Source organism: Pyxicephalus adspersus, chromosome 10, assembly GCF_032062135.1.
Source record: "Pyxicephalus adspersus chromosome 10, UCB_Pads_2.0, whole genome shotgun sequence".
Lineage (NCBI taxonomy): Eukaryota > Metazoa > Chordata > Amphibia > Anura > Pyxicephalidae > Pyxicephalus > Pyxicephalus adspersus.
In genome coordinates, this window is record NC_092867.1 from 34,683,548 (window position 1) to 34,705,216 (window position 21,669).

Genomic DNA, 21,669 nt, shown 5'->3' on the forward strand with positions numbered 1-21,669 from the left:
TGTGGCGGCAAAGGATATTTCCAATGACAAAAGACTGAAAGATACAAGAACAAGTGCAGTACTTACAAAGCTGTTCTGCTCTATAGAGAGGGGAGGAGGGAGAACGAGTGAGCACCACCATGCAGTCATTTGTCTTTCATGGATCAGCCAGGATGTATCAATGAATGACGTCGAACAGCCACTCGGCCGAGAATCATATGATGTGTGTATGCAGCCCAACTACCCAATTCTAGCGGTCCAATGTCTTTGCAGAAGTGGATATATTTTGTACAACTTGAAAGTAGTACCGGGCGAGCAACATGTAAATTAGGTATTTAAGATAAGGGGGCATTGGGTTGGACAGTGGCATAGAACTATATTTATTCTAGCTTATACCTTCATAGAAAGTGAGGTCATTGGTGCAACCAACAAAAATGTCAGTGTGATGCAACTGAAATAAGAAGCTACATTTAAAGGTTAAAATGTAGCATGTGAAAACGTTGAGGTTCAACTTTGCAAGGGATAATTTATTTTTGGGCAAAATACAAATACTATGGTTTGTAGTTTGGTTAATAAATAAGATGCATTTAAAATGGTTACCAACCTACCTGCTTAATAATACAGAAAAAGTGCTGTTTTACAAGCATTGTGCATGTACAACTGAATTCCATGTTTTTGTATTTTAGTATGTTGCAATTAGAAAGCAAATAGTTGCCTGCGTGCAGTCTGGGACCAAGCTCAGGGAACCCATGACTATTGTGAGTTTTTTTTCCAACTCTGTAATAACATCATGCAAATATGTGAGCAGAGAACAATCTAGAGGCTTTGATTTCTTAACTGTGTCAAAGCCCTCTGCAGTTTAATGTCCACAACTGAGAACGTCTGATAGCTGTCTACATGGCAAGTAGTCTACCACTTCATAGAAGGCAATACCAAAGCTATATGGGAGATCAGAGCTCCAGCCGCCAATGCATTTATTGCTATTATTTATGCTAAAAACATTTTAGTCATCCTCAATATGTGTAGTTATTTATGTATCCAATTTGCTTCAGAGTTATTTAAAAAAAATAAGAACAAAAAAAAAAAAAACGCATCTTTCAGAAAGTCAAGCAGACAAGGACAGAGAAGTTCTCTCATTAATACACTTGTCTGCAGCCTGGAAGTCACAGGCCAGGAGAAACCTATTTCCCTACTGCTATTATACCTCCATCCCCTTGTAAAGAGTGGGCACAAAGAACCAACATAGGAGAATTGTGTTCAAACAAAACCACATCAAGGACCTGCAGAAATCTCCCACAGCCACTGGAGTGTTTGGCAACAGTTGGCGGATTAAGCACTTGAGATGTGACCAGTTCCCCACCCACCTGCCACCAGTCTTTCAGCGATCTAAATGCATAGCAGACAAAGAGTGACAGACCTCATGCAGAAATGATGCTACTAAGCGCCTACGCCGAGCAAGCAAAAGCAATTATAGGAGAATTAAATGGTAAAAAGGGCACAGCTTGCTCAAGTAGAAGAATTTTAAGGGATTAAAAACTACATTCTTCTAAATCAGACAGTAATACATGTTTTAAAATATTCTTTCAAAGTTACATTGCACATAAAAGAAGTGGCACCTGCAATGAAAGTCGTTCGCTAATCTTTATTAACAAAAAGCTAAACCGCATGATTCTGGACGGGTCTGCCAGAATGCTGGATTAAATAAACTGCAACTACATACCTAGCAGCCACCTTATCAGACTGCCCCTCACAGCCAAGTGGGGATTATAGAATGCCGGACCTCTCCCCTTCTTTTTCCTGACCAGTATAAAATGAACAAGGCTGCCACCATGACAAATGCACCATTTACTTTAAAATGTTTAGTGCAAAGAATGCAAGACTAGGTACAAGATTAGTCTGTGCTGCTCTCCTTCATTGTTCCTGTAGTTTTCTGCAAACACACGGTTACCTGCAGACCTACAGGGCAAGATATCCTATTTTTTACAGGGTAATATTTGGGTTTGCAAAGGAATCTGGTGCACACAAAGTGAATTGATATTCATAAAGAATATGAATGTATTTATTATAATTTTAGGTTTATATGCTATAAATGAAATTACCACTAGGGGGCAGATCAACAATATAAAAAGATGGTTGTATAAACCAAGGGTCTGCACACATGCTAGATCTTTGCTGCCAGACACCTGTCCATGAGCATCTTGAGTGAAAACCTAGAATACTTTCAGGTGTCTCCTAACGTTTCTTTAGTTAACTATCAAATATGTTTGTTTTCCAATGACCACTATTAGTATACTATTAAACAGCAACATGACTGGATGCCTCATGCTCTTTCCTCCCCCTTCGCTCTCTAAAGAGCTGAGCAGTCTCTACAGCCATCATTCCCAAACCATCACAAGAGTGTACTTGTGTAGTGAAAAGAAAATATTGAAATTAAGCTTACAGATAATACACCACCCTAGTACCCTTAAATGGGGTCATGTGTCAAATCCCAACCAATGGCTCTATCTGAATGAAGTTGTGTAGTCCAGTTTGCAGCTAGAATTCATACACATCTCACAAAACTGGCCACAGCATACCTGGGTCTTTCTGAAAGTAACAGGAGTAATAAAGATTCCTTGGAAGCAGGGACAACTATGAAGGGTTCAGTATTGTAAGCAAACCACTGTAGATTAGGTTTATATGCCTCATGTAAATGTTGATCCATGTGAAAAACAAGGTGCATGCAAAGATAATACAGAGTCAGGATTGGAGTTTTGACTGTTATAAACCAAAGTGTGCACTCCACTTTTTTCCCCCCACACAGTACCCTTGGTTTTACCACAGCATTCTTGGTTACTTCAATACTACTAAAATAGCATTTCACTATTCTCACCTTGTACAGCTGGTTGTGGCTGTTGTGCTGGGTAAGGCGGCCAGGCTCCAGCTCTAGAATAGGCATTAGATTGTGAGACAGGAGCAGGCTGGAATGGGACAGATGGAGGAGGACCCACTGTGGTGTGCATTGGTTGAGGCATGAATACTGAAGGCACTGGTGGCTGAGGCTGAATTCCAGTGCTAACTGGAGGTTTGGATGAAGCCTACAAAAGAAAAAAAAAAACCATTATCAAGAATTTATACAAATTAAAAAATAAGTATTTTTAATTATAAACAAAATTCTACCCAAATTAGGAAGTTCCACAACTTCATGATGAAATACAGGAAATCTTTTTATAAGCCCTCATAACACTATTCATAAGATTTACCTTTCTCTATTTCTATAACACAGCTAATATTTATAACACACAGAAAAAAATGAGCAAAGTTACCTGTACCTTTTCTGGTCTCCATAAAACTTGTTCTACCCTTTACTTTGTTTACCTTGGTTATACCTTGGTAGAAACAAAGCTTTACTTCCTCATATCATAGGATGTCATTGAGCCGCAAAGTAGAGGTATTATCAAATCATGTCAAATCTCAGGAGATTAGCAGCTGTAGGCAGCAAAGGTTTACATCTCACACTACAGATATAACAGGTATGAGGCTTAAGGCAAAGTAAGTACACGTTATTAGACGTAATTCAAGATAAAAGTACACTTTTCAGGCTACTGCTTAGGCAATACATCTGTAAACATTCCCTATAACACAGCAAATCTTTGCTTTCTAGTTTAGGTTCACCAAGAGGCCAAAGTATAAGCGTACTTCAATTCCCAAACATATCATGTGGCCCAAAGGCAAAAAGCACAATGATAATTTGGAACTTGGCATATAAATTAATGTCCACATAATGACTGCATGTATGCTAGAAGGATTCCAATCAATATTCACAAACAAAAAAAACACTACGTATAGGAGCTCATTGTAAACATCTACAGCATAATTTTACTTATTGCAGTATAATTTCCACATAGCTACTGCAATTAAATCAGCAGAATAACAAAACATGACAAATATTGATCTCATAAATAGAAATGGGAAAGAACAGAACACTAGTTGTGAAAAAAGCAAGCATACTATACAGTGAGGTGACACAGTACTGCCACCCAGTGTCCAAAGCATACTAGTGCAGAAGAATGGGTAATTTTATACGTCTGTGGTATTAGGAACCCCACCTGTATACTTCCCACTTTGTATGAAGGGACATCTGGTACTCTGCTAGGTTTGGCTGTAGGTGAAGGATAATTGCTGGATGTCTTGGAGGCATAGGGCTGACCATTCACAGCCTGTCCCTGAGCATTCAGTAGGCGAGTCCGCAACTCATGTACAGAGCTCTTCAATACAGAAAGAAAAATGTTACAATCAGGGGAAGTCAATGTGATGTTTTAGAACAAAAACAAAATATCTAAGGATACACAACCATCTTTCAGATCATTCCTACCACATTTAGAACTCTCCAATACACATAATCAGCCATGTTATTTCTAGTTCAATCATTTTCCTATCTGTTCATCAAAAGAAAAGCCATATTACTTATTAGGAGATATTTACAGGAATAACATTTTAAAGATAACCAGATGAGAAAAAAACATCTTATTTATCTTAATAGATTGTACCTCCTTAGAGTCCTCAGGTAAGTAGCTCATGGCAGCAGTTAGGTTCCCCTGAGATGCCAGCAAACTGGCATATTGTGCTACCTTCTCTGCAAGCACAGGGCCTTGTGGAGACAGCGCTGTCCCTCGAATAAACTCAATGGACTTTCGCAGTACCATGGTTTTCTCCACTAGCTCCTATAAAAGGTAATCAGAATACACTGGTTATTAAAGAAGCATGAAAGCAGAACATCCAGGCTCTTAGGATTGTTCTATCAAAGCATAAGCCTGTAGGTAAGCCTTTTCCAGCTAATTTTGTACTTTGAAAAAAATACTCTACAACATCTATGCAAATTCTCTTTAGAAATGTTACCTGCAGTGCAAGTGGTGTTGAGGTTTCATGAGTTCTAACCCAGCACTCTGCCAACCTGTCCACATTCCCTGAAGATATGTAACACAAGCAGGCCTGGATGGATAGATTTCCCTCTCCTTCTGACTCCAAGCGATTTCCAAGGGCATCTAGAGGAAAAACCACATTGATCTCCATGATTCAGCACATGGTATGCCAAACACGGATCACAGTTCTCAGATCTCAAACAATCAACTTTTTTACAACTGCAGTTTGCAGCACCTCAATCAATAAATGAAGAACGAACATCAAAGCCCATTTAAATGATAGGAAAATGTATTCAGTAATTACAGACTACTTTGAACTTAAAACTATCCAGTCATACCATGACATAAATTTTACTAGAGAATGTGAATGACACTGGTTTTACATAACATCACAGGTTTTTCTCCCTTAAAGAAACTTTACACATTCCAGTCTGAGCAGAACAGGCAGGGGAATGGGAGAGGCTGGAGAAATTATTTGGGTCAACTTTAGCTTCAGATACAAATCTCTGAAAATAATATTTTGTACCAGTCGAACAAGCTTGTGAAGAAAAGCAATCTGGGGCTTCACCTGGTGGCGGTTTATAATATTATTACACAAAAGAATATATAAAAATGCAGTCCCTTTCAAGAACTATTAAACCTAAATTGCACTTGATGAAGAACAACATAAAGGAAGGCGCTGTAGACAGTAAATGCCAGTACAGGTGGTGGGGGAAGTGATGAGATATATCATTAGAAATATGATCATCATCTGAAAACTCTGGCCCCAGTTTTTTAGATTCTTAAATAATGCTTACCACACAGCTCAGCATATTCTTCTGGTTTGGAGTAAGTTAGCAAAAGAGCTAGTGCTTCTTTCCAATTCTGCAGGTTACAGCCAAGGACCACATCTTTCCACTTCTGCTGGACTACAGAAGACAGAAGCTAGATGAAGAAAACATGAGTATTGTGGGTGATTAGCATAAAATTGATTAGCATTAATGGGTGATTAGCATTAATTTTCTTGAAAATAACAAACAAAAAAAACAAACAAACATTTTGCAGGATTTTTTCTATTTTATTTATTTATACTAAAGGAACCTCTCTACAGAAGTTGCTGTAATCTACACTGCCTGACCGTTACAAAGCAGGCAAGAATAGCTGCAGCTGCCATTTTATTATTTACATAAAAAGGCTCTTTTGTATCTCTCATAAGGAGCTACAAAACTGTATAACAGATTTAGCTAATAAAATGGGAATATACCACAAAGGTTTGAATAAAATGGTTTGAAATCATAAGCAAAACGTCACAGCAAGAAGACAAAAAATATTCAAGTCACACTCACTCCATCCTAGGTATCCTATGAAGATTAATGAATGTGTGGAGGTGAAGGAAAAAGCAAGTATAAAAATCTGTGTTTTATCCAATGAGTGTGCAATGCTTGAAACTGAGCCCTTCCTGTCACTATTTATTAAAAAAAAAAAAATAGATTTTAGCATCATAAGAAGGCAACGTAAGAAGTGTAAAAAAGCAAAGTGTAGGAATGTCATAAGATATCAATAGTCAATGTTAGGTTTTTAAGTTTTAGACAAGCTTCTGCATAGATTCAGCCTAAATGGTATATTTACCATGGTTTTGACCAAAGATTCACATTTTTTTTTTTTTTTACTGCTGTGACAATGACTAATCTTGAAGGTAATCAATTAATGGTAATTGTCACAAATTGTGACCTACTTACTGAAGTGATCCTATTTTTTTGGCGGGTGAAGTACCATTGCTGTGTCTCTCTCAAAAGGTCTTCTCCTCCAGCATTGGCCAGTATGATGGCATCGGCATAACGACCGTCCTTCAAGCACAGGTCCACAGCTGCCTCAAAGTTCCCCATCAAGAGAGCTTGACTTATCAGGCCATCTGTGTCTAGAACAAGAACATAAATGGCTAATTGCACTTTTTTACAGTTTATGGGAAGGGGGATAAAATAAGGAGAACTTTAAGTTTCATACCAGATGATACCGGGATCTCAAACTTGGTTGAGTCCTGGGGAGGTAGATTAAAAAACTCCATAGATGAGGAGGATGAAGCAGTTTGCCCAGTGAAGCTGCTGGAAGCCTACAAAAAACCCAAATAAAACATTACAAAAAGAATACTGAATCCGATTAGATGAAGCACATTTATATTGCAGCCACTGACATTTCTATTAGAGCAGAACATTTAAATAAATAAAAATCCAGATCAATACAACTGTTATACAGTTGTATTATATAACACAAATGTTACAAAAGTCTTAAGTGTTCATCCTAACTTTCCAAAAACTTGATTTTCCAGCATGCAACATAACAATCTGACAATAAGGTTAAACAAATATAATGTGAATAAATTAGCCAACTTTTATTTTATTTATAGTTGGGAAATGGTTAAAATCCTGGCCAAGTTTTTGACGGTCTTTTAGATTTTTCTTTACTTCGTGTCTGGAGAAACGGGAAGTGAGAAAAGATCCCTCCTAAAGGAAATCATCTCATATACTCTGCACATTTTCCTTATTGGCTTTAGGTATTATATCATGTGCATTGCCAAATCCCTTTGGGGCATTGAACTACAGAAATGCGTCTTACCTGGCTGGACACAGAGTGGATGCTCTGAACAAGATCTTCCCCATCAGGGCTGTTTTTGTTTTGCCATCCATCACCCAAAGCAACAGAAATCTGTAAAACAAATAAAGCAATTCAGGACACTTTTCTGTAACATGGCTAGGGATGGGCAGGGATAGACAAAACTACTCTACTGCACTTCAACTTTTTTTTTTACTTTACCATTAAATTGTATTCAGGTCCACAGCTGCTGACAGTAGTAGTTTTTTTTTGTAAATCATAGTAAAAATATACTAACTGGTATACTTTACTGGTGTAAAGTGTAAGGTTGCAAAATCAATTCCAACCCCATATTTATTCTCGCACAATTGCACAGGCTCTTCTGCTCTAAAATTGCTCATTATGCTTCCACTAAAAACTGTAAGCTTTTCACGGTGTGCATTCAAAGCTGCAGCAAGTCAGATATAGAGTCCACCCTATTTCTAGGCTGGTGGACATCCAGCATCAGCCTTCCAAATCAAAGAGGCCAAGTATCACTTGTGGGCATTACCACAGCTTCTTGTGGTCAATAACCAGCTGCAATGGTTGTTTTTCTTTTTTATTCTTTTTTTTCTTTTTCTTTTTTTCTTTTTTTTTCAGCTAAAGAGGTGTATACTCCTTGCAGTCAGGAAAATGTAGTGGTGTTAGGAGTATTTAAAAAAAATGTGTTGGTTACAACTTTATCTAACAGATTTTTTTAAAACACACCTTCTTGTCCAGCTCTTCCTTGTTATATCCTAACAGCTTCAGGAATTTTTCTCTTGCATCTTGTTCAAAATTAACCTGAAAGGAGAAGAAAAAAAATTTACCAAGTTTACAAAGCAAACACCTTTTGGCGTTCTGCTGCGGACTTCGGATAAAATAATAAAAAAAAAAAAAAAAAAACAATACAAAAGGGCAATGTGTAATTACTAAGTTTCACACAGATCGTGCTGTATTTATAGGGAGCCCATTAAACGGGCTTTATTGGGACAAAGGCAACACCTCAATTAAAAAAATTTAACTTGGACGTTTTTTCTGCAGCACAGTAGTTGTTGAATTTTATCATATCTGTTCATTGTGTACACTTTAAAACATGCAGCAGGGTAAAGAGAAGCACGTGATGATATACAGACATAAGGAAATAAATATTAAAAGGTTGGTATCAAAACTCAAAATCCCAGGGATTGTAATATGAAAATAGTCATGATCTGCTCACTCCTTACCACTGTAGATAGGCAGTGAACAGCCATCAGACCTGAACAGCTGCCTAAAAATAGTCAAGCGATTGTATTTTTTTCTTAATTCTGTCACAAAGCTGTTTAATCTAGGTAACTGCAGGTCTCCATTTTTTATGGCTCTATAGAGACTTGCAGTTGACATTGCAAAGGGAACAAACTTGAACAGTGAGCTGGTAGCACATCAGAATGTTTATTCATAATTCAATCCACCTTGACAAACAGCACAGAAAACAGCAGAGAAAAAAAAAAAACAGTAATGCCTTGCTTTAAAGCAATAGGAGATAAACTACAGCATCGTGTAGGTTGATTTGTGTGCTCAGAGGTAATACACAATATCACTGCAGTAATAAAACAGTAACTATTAGAATGCCAGGTACCTTAAGAAAGTTCCAGATATTTTTCTCAATTGTATGGGAGGAGGTCTGCACTTTATTCTGGCAATAGCCCAAGAGATTGCCAGACAGCAAAGCTGCTTGTAGCTCACTTGATCGTGTCAGGAATTCCCTTTCAGTAGTCACCTGACTGATGTAAACCTGGTGGGAAATAGGTTCTTGGGTGGGCAGCGCATTTGTTTTAGGGCAGTCAAATGAAACCATTTTTCCTCCAAACTAGAAGAGAGCACAACAGATTAGATAAAACAAGCAGAGACTAAATAACTATTCAAAGTCATCAAAAATTGTATTTCAGTCATAAGCTGTGTCCGGTGAAATCAATCACCAACTTTTTAAGACTCTAGAGTGCAGTCCTGATACGATACAGACGCTGATACTGTCAACCTTTGAGTATGGATGCTCCCACCAATCATGGTAGATACAATGACCACAACCCAAATAATGGCAACAACAGTACACAAAGATGTCTAGTGCAGTGAGCACCCCCCCAAAAGTGTTGGAAAAACAGAATAAAACATATCTGTCAATCCTTGTTCTACACAGGGCTTTTTCCTATTTTCTGCTGCAGCACTATTAACATAAAGAATTAAAAGAAAAGAAAAAAAAAAGCATATTCATTACTGTATATAAAGCCCAACTGCTTTACAGTAATAAATTGGATTTAATTTAGCTTTGAATCTTCATCACCCACCAAAAACTGAAATATCAGATTTGAGGGAACTGACCACTGAAATCATGTTGACTGTTTAGTCAATGTTCTTCAATAAACACATAATTACACGGTGTAAATCTGCAAATATTACAGACAAACAGACAGAGGGGAAGAGCGGACATTGTGGAATGTAAAAGACCTCAATTTCTAAACCCACCCTGGCATAAAACCATTCCCTCACCAGTGATTTTCATGGTATACTTATCATATGTAATGTAATATTTCAGCCCGTAGTGGTTGCATTCATTTACTTTTTCATGCTTGATTATCTTTATTTTAACCTGTCAATCCTCTTTGTAACACACTTTCTTTACTAGTGTAACAATGCTCCCTCACTGTACTCTATCTAGCAGCATTTCTTCCCCCCCGATAGAATTATTAAAAATATTAAACAGGAATAATTAATACACGGTGCTGGTAGAATGACAATATCTTCCAAAACCTATGGTTTATTTGCACTTCTGTACTTTATACTGCCTATATTCTGTAAACTTCCCCTTGAACAACTTTTCAGTACCTCCAATAGTTTTTTGTGCTTTAAGAAAAATCTAACAATTAAATAATGAGCAATAAAGAGAGATCAGAATTTAAAAATTATTATAAAGAAACAAATCAAAATAAACACAAGAAGCTATTTTTTGGTTAATGGAAAATAAAAACTTGTTTAGCTCAATTCTGCATCATTCAAAACTGTACCGAAATAACATTTAATTAACAGGAATTTCTTTCCTCATATGTGTGTATTTAATTTGGCTCACCGCAAAGGACACTCCAACAGGTCTTCGGATCCAGCGAGGGGGCTTCTTAAGAGGTGGAATTATGGTGGTCTGTGTGGCCTGCTGTGGCACTTGTAGAGGAGGTAGAGGTTGTCCTGTCCCAAATGGATCTAAATTGTTAAAGGAGGACGAAATCTGAAACACAAGTCACACACAAGTTGTACATCATAAAAGTACATGGTACAAACACCAAGTATAGCACTAATACATTCTTTACAACTTATCTGTATTATTGATCACTTTAAAATCCTAATAAAATATATCCATGAATGTACTGCATTAAGAAATATTCCATTTTTTACCATATGGCATTTAATAACTCAAATTGATCAAATAGCCACCATCTTCAGACTGCTCATGAAAACCCATAGTTCTATCACAGGTGGTCTTAAAATTTCCAAAAAGATCCAAAGTCTTTTTATGTGCCAAAAAGTTTTGTTCCCTCTAGGACTTAATGCAGTATGAAAATGCCACCCATGCCGGTTAACAAACTTGGTCCTTTTCCTCTGTACAGAAGGAAGACTTGTGTTTGACTACTGCACAAGAAGTTGGACAATCTACCTGTGATGTTGAAGACTTCGAAAAGGTCTAAACTTGCCCTATCCAAGCCTAAGAGTCATAAAGGATGCTGTATTAGGTCAAGATGAGGAAGTTTACAACTGTGCTTGAATGTTACCATTTATCTGTGTTTAAACAAGCAATTTTGAATTTAGGAATCTTCCATCTCAAATTGAATGCAAATAAAATTAGGTGCGGGCAAGTAAAGTTTCTTAAGGTAGATAAAGCTAGTTGGCTCTTGCGTTTTTTCCAGCTCTAATCAATCTAAAGCAATTAGCTCTATTGATTCAACAGAACACAACTTTCACTGTGTTTTTTTAGTAATGACAAGACCTACCTTATCAGCTTGGCTTTTGTGCTGAGCTTCCAAGCTTCCACCCATGACAGAGTACACGCTGACCCAACCATCAAAAGAAGCAGCAGAAAACACTGATGGATTTCGTGGGCACCATTCGACATCGAAGCACCACTGATTTTTGACTGGCAGCTCATAAAGTACCTGTAATTTAAAAGAAAATGAGGTAAATCCATAGAAAATAATTTTTATGGTTAATATTGGGTCTGGGACATAGTAGCAATATAACAATGAAAAAAAGAGGTTTAGCATGAGGATAAAGAGAGTAATATAAATTATAAATAACTATAAATATAAACAACTAAAATATTGTCATAAAACTGTGTTTTTAAGGTGTACCTCAAAAGCAAACAAAAGAAAACAAAGAATGTGTCAAAGTAAATTGTAAAGTACCTCACTAGTGCATGGATTCCAGCACAGTATTCGGTTATCTTTAGAACTACTGAGAAGTAATTCTGGGTCATCTTTGCTCCATGATATTGACAGAACACCCCTGGAAAAGCAATAGCATTGGTTACATACATAATGCTCTAAATTATAATTCTAAAAGATTCTACAGCATAAAAAATAAGCCCGCTCAACACTAAGTTCAGAGGGGGTTAACATTAAGTTATGTACTCAACAGTCAAGTGGAAGCTCTTTTCTCTAGTTATCCCATCTCCATCATGCTGTAATATTTGTCCTAAGTTGGCCTTTTACTGATAAAAACTAACCCTTAATCAACTTATTAAAATAAAATATGGCATGCCTTTGGTTCACCTTGTATGATTTTCCAACATTTTTAATGGGGAACTGGCAAAGCGTAGATCCCACAATTGAATGACTGGCAAACGGTCATCTTCAGAAGAAAGGACAAGCTGCGTAGCGATCTCAGGGTGCCACAACATTCCTGAGCAGTGCATCTGATAAACAAGGGAAGAAACAAAATCATGTCAGAAGAACCTCAGTGAGTTACTGAGTGACCTAAATACACAAGAGGATGAGAAATATACAAAAATTATGTAAAAAACAGCTAAATCCAGGACAGCATACAAATAGACTAGATAAAATGCTAACTATGCTGTCAAGTGAAATGTCAAAGCAGAAAAGAAATGACTGGATATACAAATCAGGCAAGGCAAAAAAAAAACTCTGTTTTAGGAACATTTTACATATCCAACCACTGTCATATTTGTGGAAGCAATCTGGAAGTGCAACCTGAGCACTTCAAAGCTAAATAATTTCATTTCAGAGAACAACTTGAGTTGTGAGTCAGAGACTCAGCATGTGAAACCAGTATAACTATAGGAATTAGGCTCCTGGGTGTGGTTTAGTTCTTTAAAACTTCACTCATTTACACCCTGCAGTTATCACTGAATTCTGGTACATATTGTACTCACTCTGTTGCTGTGGTCACTGACTTTAATAACAGGCTCGTTTTTGCGGAGATCCCACACCACGGCTTTACCACTGGGATGAGAAGAGGATAGGATGTGCTGAACTTGCTGATTCCAAGATACAGCACTGATATCTTCAACGGGCTGAAAGTGAATAGAAACTCATTAAAAGAATAGTAACAGACACAGGCACACATGTTTTCAGCCTTTTAAGGCAAACATTTACAACGCCCTGATCTGAAAGAAAATGCATAATAATAATAAAAAATATTAAAAACCATACAAAACCAATATACCAATATTTACATACTAAATGGAAGCCAAGCCCCACTTCCAAAGCTCAACCTTATCCAACAAGGAGGTTATTTGCTGTTGAGGCAACTGTTTTGCATGGAACAGTGGGTAAGGTCTCAGTAATAAAGTGAACACAGGCTCTTTGGGCATGTGTAAGCAGGGGCAAAAGGTAGTAACTGGCCTAATTTGCTTTATTTTTTTCTGGATAGCATCTATCTCCGACGTGTTTTACTTGCCCAGAACTTCTCTACAATAGTACTTCTCATCCTTATTAAAAAAATGTACTGTTTTAAAATACAAGTACCTACCAAGTGCCCCAAATGTGGATCTTGGATGTATGGATCTTTTACCTAAACACTTATTGCCAGATTCCCTTCAATGGGTATGAATGGCTCAGGTTTGTTTTATATACAATTTATCCTGCTCTAAAAACGAATGTTGGTATGATTCATTCATAGAAGATTGGGGTATTGCAGCAGGTGGGATCAGAAAAACAAATGGATTTATCTCATCATCATCTTACCTGGGATTTTGCTCCTGGTGTCATTGGCACATTGAAATTATTGAGGTCCCATATGAAAACCTCAGAATCATTGGCGCCAGAAGCCAAGAGATTACTCTGCACAAGGTAAAAGTAAAGATAGTTACAAAAACATGAGCAGAATGGCTATTATTAAAATAAATAATCCTGATCCTTACTCTTTCTGTAGCTAAACAAGAAATCCTTATGATACAGTTAAATATACAGAAAATATTATACAATTTACAGACTACATTAGTTTTCTTTTTAGGTGATTTGCTCCATTTTTACTTTGCAATCCTGCAAATAAACTTCCTGTTCATGTGAAGCTATGATCACATCTCTATGCACCTATGGAAGGATGAATATCACCCAGGCTGGTCGTTCAATATGGCGGCCTTTGTTGATTTACAATACATGGGAAGATTATTAGTTCACAAAAGACTGCCAAATGAAGTGACAAGGACACTGCATTTCTAGCAAGACCTAAACAATGCCTAATAGAAATCAAATGCAGATACCACATCGAAAATTGGTAAGCTGCAATTTATATGTTTTGTTATAGGGTTTATCCTTTACAAGGATATTAAGCAAGAAAGATTTTAAATATAAATTTGCATTACACAGCAAAGGATATTTTACATAAAGAACTTGCATTATTTAAAAGACAGAGTGCATATGGGATGGGTAATTCTATAAAGATTTGTCATGAGAAGCCATCAGATTATGGTCTCTGTTTATTCCACAGATGATCATTGTATTATTAAGGCTTTTCATAAACACAAAACGCCCAAATCGTCCCTGATAAGGATTAATTCTCTGCACTAAAGAATTCTCACTTCTTAACAGCAAGCTTCCAGTGTTGGACATTTTTTTTTTTTATCATCTTGTATTACTATAGTGCTTACATGTTATGCAATTTTTACAGAGTCCATAGACATGTTACTAACAAGACATTAGAGAGAACACAATCCAAGGTCCCTACCATAGTAATAGTCTAACACTTGTAACATAGTCTAAGGCCAGAGGGGAAGCCAGTAACCCATTAGTAGGTTCTTAAAACGTGGAGGGAAACTGGAGAGCCAAAGTAATTCCCCACAATAAGATGTCCTGGCTAAGGTTTGATCCTGCATCCTAGGCAAAACTGTTACCCACTGAGCAACCTTTTTAAAATTCTGACTTTCCTCTTGCATTTCAGAGACTTGCTGTGCAGACGGTTGCACAGCAAATGGTAACTAAAGATGTGTACAGAGAAAGAAAAAAGGTTTGATAATGCAGAAGGATGGCAGTTAAAGTAGTTTGAATAAATGTTGTAATAAGGTTGTCAACAGTAGTACCTGAAATGGGTTGAGGTCAAGTGCACGAACAGGACCTGTATGCTTGACACTCTTTCCAATGATTGGTTCTTTTCCAGATGCCAAAATCTGTGAAGCGCTATACAAAGTTATCTCCCCATTGTCTCCTCCACCTACGATCACTCCAGAAGGGCCAGATGATCCCCCTTCAAAACTTCCCCAGAGTATTTTATGAAACCTGAAACATTAAATGACATGGAATTTGTGAAATTAAAGCCAAACCAGTCTGGAACCATTTATCAAGTACAAAGCTATAATAAAATGACTTGTGTGATGTGTCTCTACATTGATTTATTGAATCCTAATAATGGCAAGCAGTTGTTAAACCCTAGGGTTAATAGCACTTTGTTTGATGACGACTGACGAGAAAAGGAGACAAAAAAAAAAAAAAAAAATCAACTAAAAAAGGTTTCCCATTTTCCTACGTTTATTATACTTCTTTTTCATTAATCGAAACCTTATTAAAACTAGTGAGGAAAGGATCGAGTTTGAGTGCGCTTTTTCCCCCTGCATCCTTCCCATTCAGCAGTAATCGTTCCTGTCAGTCTAACAGGACTGGTCACTAAACAACATTGACAGACAACTGTACAAACGCACGATTTTCTTCTGGGACAATCATGAATGTTTGTCGAGGGCAGGGGTCCTCAAACTACGGCCCGCGGGACGAATATGGCCCGCTGAGGTCGTCCATCCGGCCGGCCGGCTGCTGAGGCTGCTTCTCCTGCCTGAGCTCTGGCTGCCTACCATCTGCACTCCAGGGAACCCGGTCATGTGACACCATTGTTGCCGGGGTAATTCTGGAGCTGTCGGGCTGAAGCCATCAGGCAGAGAAGGTATGAGCAGACTCACTGCTGCCTTCATTTCTCACTGCACTGGTTCGCACTGCAGCACAAATGTACATGATCAATGTACATTTGTAAATAGTATAAACATACTATGCACAATGATCATGTACACATGTGCTGCAGTGTGATCCAGCCGATGTATGAAGGCAACAGTGAGTGACAGGTAGCAGACACTAACAAAGTTTTTTTAGCAGCCCTTTTTTTTTAATTAATAAAAAGTGTGGGGTAGTGTTGGGTGTAGGGTAGGGTGTATAAAAAGAAGTAAATTAATGAATTGCTTGAGATTATTCATTTGCATGGAAAATGCAAGATAAATTTGCATTTTCAATAGACACAGTGAAAATTCAAATTTATCTGTGCATTTTCCAATGCACATAGGAATTGAAGAATAATCTCAAGCAATTTTAAAGCCAAAGTAAACGCCACTTTTTTTTTTTTTTGAATGATAGGCAAGTGTGCTGTGCATATAGTATTGTTCTTTCATGTTTTTTATACAATAAATACGTTTTGTGCAGTGTGCATAAGAATGTTCTCCTGTTTTTTTTCAATCTATAGTACTGCCCCCCGACAGTCTGAGGGACCCTGAACCGGCCCCGTTTAAAAAGTTTGAGGACCCCTGGTCTAGGGTGACAAACATTTAGTATCTATATGTAGCAGGGGAGTACGTGTGTGCATGTAGAGGCAAACAGCCTCTGTAATGGTAGGTTTATTGTAGGTGAGAGGGACAGAATAACAACAAAATAACCCTCAAAATCCCAGTGCTCAAAAGTCAGAGCTTGATGTGCATTGGAATGAGTGAAATAAGTATTTGATCCCTTCACAAAAGATGAGTTAGTACTTGGTGGCAGACCCCTTGTTGGCAAATCACAGAGGTCACACGTTTCTTGTAGTTGGCCACCAGGTTTGCACACATCTCAGGAGGGATTTTGTCCCACTCCTCTTTGCAGATCATCTCCAAGTCAGTAAGGTTTTGAGGCGGATGTTTGGCAACTCGAATCTTCAGCTCCCTCCAGATTTTCTATGGGATTAAGGTCTGGAGACTGGCTAGGCCACTCCAGGACCTTCATGTGCTTCTTCTTGAGCCACTGCTTTGTTGCCTTGGCCGTGTGTTTTGGGTCATTGTCATGCTGGAATACCCATCCAAGACCCATTTTCAATGCCCTGGCTGAGGGAAGGAGGTGCTCACCTAAGATTTGATGGTACATGGTCCCATCCATTGTCCCTTCGATGCGGTAAAGGTGTCCTGTCCCCTTAGCAGAAAAACACCTCCAAAGCATAATGTGTCCACCTCCATCTTTGACGTTGAGGATGGTGTTCTTGAAGACACAGGCAGCATTCCTCCTCCTCCAAACACGAGTTGATGGAAAAACGCTCAATTTTGGTCTCATCTGACCACAACACTTTTACCCAGTTCTCCTCCTGGATCATTCAGATGTTCATTTGCAAACTGCAGACGGGCCTATACATGTGCTTTTTTGAGCAGGGCGACCTTGTAGGCTCTGCAAGATTTCAGGCCTTTACGGCGGTGTGTTACCAATTGTTTTCTTGGCCACTATGGTCCCAGCTGCCCTGAGATCATTGACTAGTTGCCCCTGTAGTTCTGGGTAGTGGTGGTCATATATCTCACTTTTCGATTCGACAGCTATTCGATCGAATAGTGAGAAATTCTCCGGGTGATCAAATGCCTAATTCGAACACCATTGAAGTCAATGGCGAGAGAATTCGGGTTTTTTAGGGGCTGCAAGAGCAATCAGATTGCTCTTGCAGTCCTTTACTAGTTGTATGTGTTCTTGGATAAAGTTTCTCAGCAAATGCTGTTGCCACGCTGTGCTACTACTATGTGTTCTTGGATAGAGAAACTCTATTTAAGAACACATAGTAGTAGCACAGTGCGGCAACAGCGATCGCTGTTGCAGCGCTGTACTATGTCTTCTTGGATAGAGAAGCTCTATCCAAGAACACAGGTCACTACAGGTGATGAATGGGGACAAGTCCCCATTCATCACCTGTAGTGCTCAGACATTGTAGTGGAACTGCAGAAGTTACTGACCAGCAGGTTACTTCTGCAGTTCCACTACGATCTCCAGGCACTATAGGTGATGAATGAGGACTTGTCCTCATTCATCACCTGTAGTGCCCTGTGTTCTTGGATAGAGAAACTCTATCCAAGAACACATAGTAGTAGCACCACGCCGCAACAGCGATCGCTGCTGCAGCGCTGTACTATGTGTTCTTGGAAAGAGTTTCTCTATCCAAGAACACTGGGCACTACAGGTGATGAATGGGGACAAGTCCCCATTCATCACCTATAGTGCCCGGAGATCCCGCAATGACAGGAGGGTTTCTACAGCTGCACAGCCGGGGGAATCATAATTTCATTGTAGGAAAACCTGTAAAAAAAAATAAAAAAGTTAGGTAAAAAAACATAAACATTCAATAAATTACTTTAAAACTTAACAACTTAAAAATTTTTTCCCCGAATTTTTACCATCAAATCCCATGTTTTTTGGGTCGGGTCTATCGGAATTCAAACAGCCATATTCGAGTCGAATATAAGGACAACCCGAAATCAAACACCAACACTAGTTCTGGGTAGCTTCGTCACCGTTCTCATGATCATTGCAACTCAACGAGCAGGGATCTTGCATGGAACCCCAGACCAAGGGAGATTAACCGTTATTTTGTGTTTGTTCCATTTGTGAATTATAGCGCCAAATGTTGTCACCTCCTCACCAATCTGGTTGGCGATAGTCTTGGAGCGCAGTCCAGCCTTGTTTAGGTCTACAATCTTGTCCCTGACATCCTTGGACAGCTCTTTGGTCTAGGCCATGGTGGCTAGTTTAAAATCTGATTGATTGACTGCTTCTGTGGACAGGTGTCTTCTATACAGGTACTGTAACAAGCTTGGATTATGAGCACTCCCTTACAGAGGGTGCTCCTAATCTCAGATCATTACACTCCTGGGAGACACCTGGGAGCCAGAAATCTTGCTGGTTGATAGGGGATCAAATACTTATTTCACTTATTACAATGCATATCAAGCTCTGACTTTTGAGCACCGGGTTTTTTTGTTATTCTGTCTCTCACACCTACAATAAACCTACCATTACAATTATAGACTGGTCATTTCTTTGTGAGAGGGCAAACATACAAAATCAGCAGGGGATCAAATACTTCTTTCCCTCACTGAATATGCATGTGTGTAAACAGCAATTTTCACACCTGAAATATGTATGCTTGATGGATTTTACTTAGTAACATAAAATGTAATTTTGCTCAGCCGGTCTTCCAAGCCACACACACACACCTACTACACTGCAATGCCTGAAAGGTGAAACCCCTATTTCTTCATTTAGTTTTTAAACTTTCATATCATCACTCTGTATTCAGGCTTGTCCATGGGACAATAAATCAGTATCATCACACTACCAATCACTAGTTGGCAAGCAGGTAGGTGACAATGTGAAGCTCAGCAGTGTGGTCATCGTGTATGAAGACATCTGTAACTCTTGATGGTAGCTAAAGAGAATTACAATGAGTGTAAGTAATTTAGTGATCTGCCTCATGTTAGGTTTTATAGCGATGTAAGACGCTATTAAAAGGAAAATGCTGTGGAATGTCATTTCTGGCCAGAACAGGCCATCATAAAAACCAAACATTCAGATAAAAAGATGACGTTCTTCTTTTATGTTGGTCAAGTCTGAGGCTGCTAGGCAACTAACAATTTCAGATGAAGGTCAGGGATGGCTAAAATCACATTTATTTTCATGTAAGATATCATTAAATCATAAAAAAAAGCTATGCTGAATAGAATTCAGGGTATATATTGCCTTTATTAATGAAAAAATCATCCCAAGTGGTCCCTCTGGGTTTTAATTATTCAACTTAAAATGTATGCGGCAATCCAGAAAACTCCTAAAATTATCACATAAATAATATACAACTGAAAGATATTACACAAGAAATATCAACATGCACAATATATTCAAAAAGAAGAACCTTTCATATGACACAAAAATGTTTTCTCAAGGAAAACACTTGCTGTTATTTATTAAATATCTCATACCTGCTGGATGCTGGGTAGACACCTTTTCTTTTCAGATCTGTAAAAGGATCTCCAAAGTCTACCTCAAAGATTTCTAGAGCTGCATTGGTGTTGAATGAGGCATCTAGCTGCTGTGCAGAGGTACCTAGGTAAAAAAAAGAATCACTTTTCATTATATAATGCAAGCTTACAATAAATTAGGCATAATAAAATTAAACAGTTATAAAGATAAAAAAAATGTTTAAAAATTTTAATATAAAATGACTTTAGAACACTTAAAATATTACAACAACTTTTAGAAGAGAATGATTAAGATATAACAAGTGATAACTTGAAGGAAGAAACAGATAAATTTAATCAATTCTAACAAAAAGATCTTGAGAAATTTTTTGGGATCCTTTTGATCAAAAAAACTTTTCTGATCTACGGAGATATTCAAACTAATGGGCTTCTCCTAAAGCTGTAATTCTGGAGATAGAACAATTGGAAATCAAAAGAAATTCAAGCGGGAATATCAGTGAACAGGAAAATCGAATAAAAAATAAATAAATAAAAATTCCAATATAATAATTAAGCTGGCAGATACAGGGGGCAATGTGGTGGTTATGGAATGTGAACAATACAAAAACATGTGTTTAAAAATACTAAATAATAAGAAATGGTATGCAAAGATTGAGAAAACACAAGTCACATGTTAATATGAAGAGTACTATAAAATTATATCAGAAGCATATAAAATTAATGTTATAAATCAGAAGGTAAATATCTTTTTGGAAGATATATTTCCAAAACTTTCAACATTCTATAGCTTACCGAAAATTCAAAAAAAAAAAACATAGAAGACCCCCCGGGAAGACCCATAGTTTCTGGGATGGGTAGCATCTCAGAGAAAGGCAATTGAATTGGCCGATAATGTTTTAGGAGAACACGTATATGGTATTCCGTCGTATCTTAGGGATACCTTAGATGTCCTCAAATTAATTGAAGATTTGCAAATTCCCGCTAATTCAATATTAGTGGCGATAGACATTGAAAGTCTTTATTTATGTATCCCACATAAGGGGTTGGAAACAGTAAAAATTTTCCTAGATGAACAAGGTACAGAAACGTGGAAACAAAATGAATTTATAATTGATTTATTGAAATATTTTCACAAGAAATGTATTCACCTTTAATGAAAGAAATTACCTCCAGGTACAGGGAGTGGCAATGGGGACAAAACGTGCCCAAACTTATGCCAATCTGGGAGAATGGGAGCGAGAAATGTTCAGTGACCAGTCCCTCAAAAGTTACCTTCGCCATATATTATGGAGAAAGTATATGGACAATGTGCTCGCCATTTGGACGGGATCTAAGCATAAGCTATTGAAATTTTTGGATAAGTTACAACAAAACTTCTCTAACCTCAAACTCACGATGACCTATGATTTGGAACTAAAATTACCTAATAAGGGTGAAATAACAGCCAAGGTCTGTCAATAGGAAATCAACAGCCGGGAATACTATACTATCGGCCAAAAGTGCACACCCTACCACCTTAAAAAAAAGTATACCATACTCCCAATATATGGAGGATTAAAAGAAACTGCACTAACCCAGAGGATTTTGAAACACAATCTAAAGAATTAGGAGATAGACTTTTGACAAGAGGATATAGCCACAGGTATATAAGAGGTCCTATCAAAAAGGTAAAGAGATGGATAGAGGGAAAATGATTTTTGGTCAAAAAAAAAA

General features: G+C 37.8%; 1 protein-coding gene across 8 annotated transcripts in view; it reads right to left on the bottom strand.

Moving 5' to 3' along the window:
• The window catches only part of SEC31B (SEC31 homolog B, COPII coat complex component), a 52,231-nt gene that overhangs the window by 16,534 nt on the left and 14,028 nt on the right, over positions 1–21,669 (bottom strand). For all 8 annotated transcript variants that reach the window (XM_072424845.1, XM_072424844.1, XM_072424842.1 and 5 more), the window contains exons 3-20: positions 19,957–20,080; positions 15,028–15,223; positions 13,694–13,789; positions 12,880–13,020; positions 12,260–12,402; positions 11,894–11,993; positions 11,483–11,644; positions 10,570–10,722; positions 9,085–9,315; positions 8,196–8,270; positions 7,473–7,562; positions 6,864–6,969; positions 6,599–6,777; positions 5,678–5,804; positions 4,858–5,003; positions 4,509–4,682; positions 4,068–4,226; positions 2,852–3,056 (exon numbers count right to left, since the gene is read on the bottom strand). In XM_072424845.1, coding sequence (XP_072280946.1) covers positions 2,852–3,056; positions 4,068–4,226; positions 4,509–4,682; positions 4,858–5,003; positions 5,678–5,804; positions 6,599–6,777; positions 6,864–6,969; positions 7,473–7,562; positions 8,196–8,270; positions 9,085–9,315; positions 10,570–10,722; positions 11,483–11,644; positions 11,894–11,993; positions 12,260–12,402; positions 12,880–13,020; positions 13,694–13,789; positions 15,028–15,223; positions 19,957–20,080 — 2,607 coding nt within the window. The remainder of the gene's footprint in view (positions 1–2,851; positions 3,057–4,067; positions 4,227–4,508; positions 4,683–4,857; positions 5,004–5,677; positions 5,805–6,598; positions 6,778–6,863; positions 6,970–7,472; positions 7,563–8,195; positions 8,271–9,084; positions 9,316–10,569; positions 10,723–11,482; positions 11,645–11,893; positions 11,994–12,259; positions 12,403–12,879; positions 13,021–13,693; positions 13,790–15,027; positions 15,224–19,956; positions 20,081–21,669) is intronic.